Source organism: Marmota marmota, unplaced genomic scaffold, assembly GCF_001458135.2.
Source record: "Marmota marmota marmota unplaced genomic scaffold, marMar, whole genome shotgun sequence".
NCBI classification, from domain to species: domain Eukaryota; kingdom Metazoa; phylum Chordata; class Mammalia; order Rodentia; family Sciuridae; genus Marmota; species Marmota marmota.
Genome location: NW_026001301.1, coordinates 1 through 2,401, shown reverse-complemented (window position 1 = coordinate 2,401; position 2,401 = coordinate 1). Strand labels below are relative to the sequence as shown.

Here is a 2,401-nt window from a genome sequence, read left to right as displayed (position 1 = left end):
CCGGGGCCTCACCTGAGCACCGTGGGGAAGAGTTCACTAAGGAAGATGCTCACGCAGGTGAAGCTGGCCCCTAGCGCCCCCAGCCCCAGCACGGCCAGGGCTGAGCGCAGGGCCCCCATCTCTGTGGACACAGACGGGTTAGCAGGATGGGCGGCAGGCCTAGTTCTTTCCTGCTGAAACTCATCCCTGAGTCCTCATTTGTCCCATCCCGTCCCCTGGACTCTGCTGCTGCTTCCGCTGCTCCGGCCCAGCCAGGCCCTCGCGCCCCAGCAGCCTCCTCAGGGGGCTGCCGCTCTGGTCCTGGCCCTCGGAGGAAGGGGCCGAGGACCCCTGTTCCTGGCTCTGGCCCCGTGGTCCTGCCTCCCTGGGGGGGTCAGCCGGGCTGTGCCTGCTCACCGTGGGGCACCAGGGTGTTGGCCAGGACGCAGAGCCCCGACAGCACCAGGGAGCCGGCCTGCAGCGGGCGGCGGCCCAGGCGGCTCAGCAGCAGCAGTGTGCCCATCTTGGCCGGGAGGTCCACGGCCCCGATGAGCAGCTGGAGCAGGAAGATGTTGCTGCCCAGGGCCTGCAGGTTCAGGGCCAGGCCGTAGAAGGTGAAGGCAAAGGCGAACCTGGGGGCCGTGGGCAGGTGAGCCGGGCGCGTCCTGTCGGGAGCCTGACTACGGAGGGGCAGGTGACCGGGTTGCCGCACCTCCTGGGGGCACTCTCAGGCCAGTGGCCAGACAGGAGAGCCCGCAGGGCCCTTGGCCACTTGCCAGCTCAAGCCCTGACTCCGGGCTCCCCTGGCAGCCAGCAGCTGAGGCCGGCCTGGTGGGGTGGGGTCAAAGGCACCTACCAGATCATCAGGGAGACCCAGGTCCGGAGGCGCAGCCCGGGTGTGCAGAACAGGGTGCCCAGGCTGACGGGGTCCTGGCCCCTGCTCACCTCCTCCTGCAAGGCTGAGAGCACGACCTGGGGGGGGGGCAGAGGTGTCGGTGCTGGGACACCTGCAGCCCTTCCTCCCGGATACCCTCACCGGGAGCTGGCCCATGCTTGGCCTCCTGGCTGGGGCAGGGAGAGGCACTGAGGCCCAGGTCCTCACCTCCATAGTCAGTGTGTCCCCTGCTGCCCTCTTGCCGTTGATGGCGGCCACCCTCTGCAGCTCCTGCAGGCCCCAGTCCAGCTTGCCCGTGATGAGGAGCCATCTTGCGGATTCGGGCAGCCACCTGGAGTGCAGGGGTGTGTGGGGGTCACTGCCTGCCCCTCCCCCTCCTCTCTGTCCCCTGTCTCTCAGCTGGAAGGGGCCTCCCTGGCACCACAGCCTCAGGCTCAGAGCTGTCGGGTCCATGCTGCAGGGGACAGCAGGGTTCAGCAGGTGGCCCTCCGCCTCCCTCCTCCCTGGGCTGGGGTTGGGGCCCACCCTCTGTCCCTGGACCAGCTGCTGCCAGTGGGTGACCCTTGTTCCTTCCCACCTCCTCCTGCCCCACAGCCCTCCCCCACCTCCTTCAGGAGCCAGGCTGGGCTGCACCCAGGCCCCAGGGGCTGCGAGTCCACAGAGTGGGTCTCCTGCTCCAGCGCCCCTGGTGTCACGTAGCCCCCTGTTCATCCTTCTTGCTGCCAAAGTCTCACCTTCCTCCCCAGGCGCACGCCAAGAGCAGGTCTGTGATGTCACCCGTTGGCCAGCCCCCGTCATCCCCTCTGGACCCCTCACGTCTGGCTGCGCCCACGGCCGCCTGCCCCGGCCTGTGCTGTGTTGCCTGCCCACCTCCCCATGGAGCCTCCTGCAGGCCCAGGTCCCTTAGCCAGGTGAGCTGTCCTGTGGGGAGCCACCTGCCTCACACCCACCAGGGTCCTGAGCTTGTCTGGGATTTGCAGAACAGGGGACAGAAGGGGGCTGGGGGTACAGACTACGGTCGACGAGCCCCAGTGGCTTGTCAGACTTGGGCACAGGGAGGAAGGGAGAGGTGTTGGGGGCCTTTGGACTGCAGCATCAGGTGGGGAGACTGCCCCCAATGTGGGGAGAGCAGGTGTTGGTAGGGAGGTGTCACAGGCACCTGGAGCTGAGGCTGAAGCTGGGGTGGGGCACAGTTTGAGGTCTGCAGCACTTGGAGGGGTTGGAGATGCTGGCTGAGACCCTCGAGGGGGAGGCCCTGGGCCGTACCCACTGTGTGCTTTGGGGTGGCCAAGTAGCAACACCTAGGCCACAGACAGTGAGTATGGGGGCTCCTGGAGGCCTCGGGACGTAATCCTGGGCGAGCGAACCCCGGGTTGGAGTGAGTTTGCGTCACAGGCTTGTGGTGTGCAGGCTCCCTCCAGCCCAAGTGACCCTGGCCTCCCGCACTGACAGCCTTCTGTCCCCAGGGAACGGAGAGTCTCCTACACTGGGCTCCTCAAGAGCGGGCAGGGTCTCTTCCAGGAGGGG

The 2,401-nt window shown here is 67.5% G+C and overlaps 1 protein-coding gene across 2 annotated transcripts; it reads right to left on the bottom strand.

Annotated features, from left to right (window-relative positions):
* On the bottom strand, window positions 1-2,395 carry LOC107135127 (solute carrier family 22 member 12-like). Of its 2 annotated transcripts, none has more exons than XM_015477067.2 (4): window positions 1,082-2,395; window positions 836-951; window positions 397-659; window positions 1-121 (listed from the first exon to the last, which is right to left on the bottom strand). In XM_015477067.2, exons 1-4 carry the CDS (start codon window positions 1,670-1,672, stop codon window positions 9-11), a joined length of 1,083 nt encoding a protein of 360 aa, XP_015332553.1. In that variant the 5' UTR covers window positions 1,673-2,395; the 3' UTR covers window positions 1-8. The 2 variants fall into 2 exon arrangements, with proteins under 2 accessions (XP_015332553.1, XP_015332554.1); XM_015477068.1 differs by having other exon boundaries at window positions 7-121; window positions 397-611.
* Window positions 2,396-2,401: the final 6 nt, after the last annotated feature.

Bases quoted from the DNA above. Each gene is read 5' to 3' on its own strand.
- LOC107135127 (XM_015477067.2), bottom strand. From the start codon at position 1,672: ATGACGGGGGCTGGCCAACGGGTGACATCACAGACCTGCTCTTGGCGT. The intron at 952-1,081 runs GTGAGGACCTGG...CCCCCCCCCCAG, and splicing joins GGGACACACTGACTATGGAG to GTCGTGCTCTCAGCCTTGCA. The intron at 122-396 runs GTGAGCAGGCAC...CTGTGTCCACAG, and splicing joins CAACACCCTGGTGCCCCACG to AGATGGGGGCCCTGCGCTCA.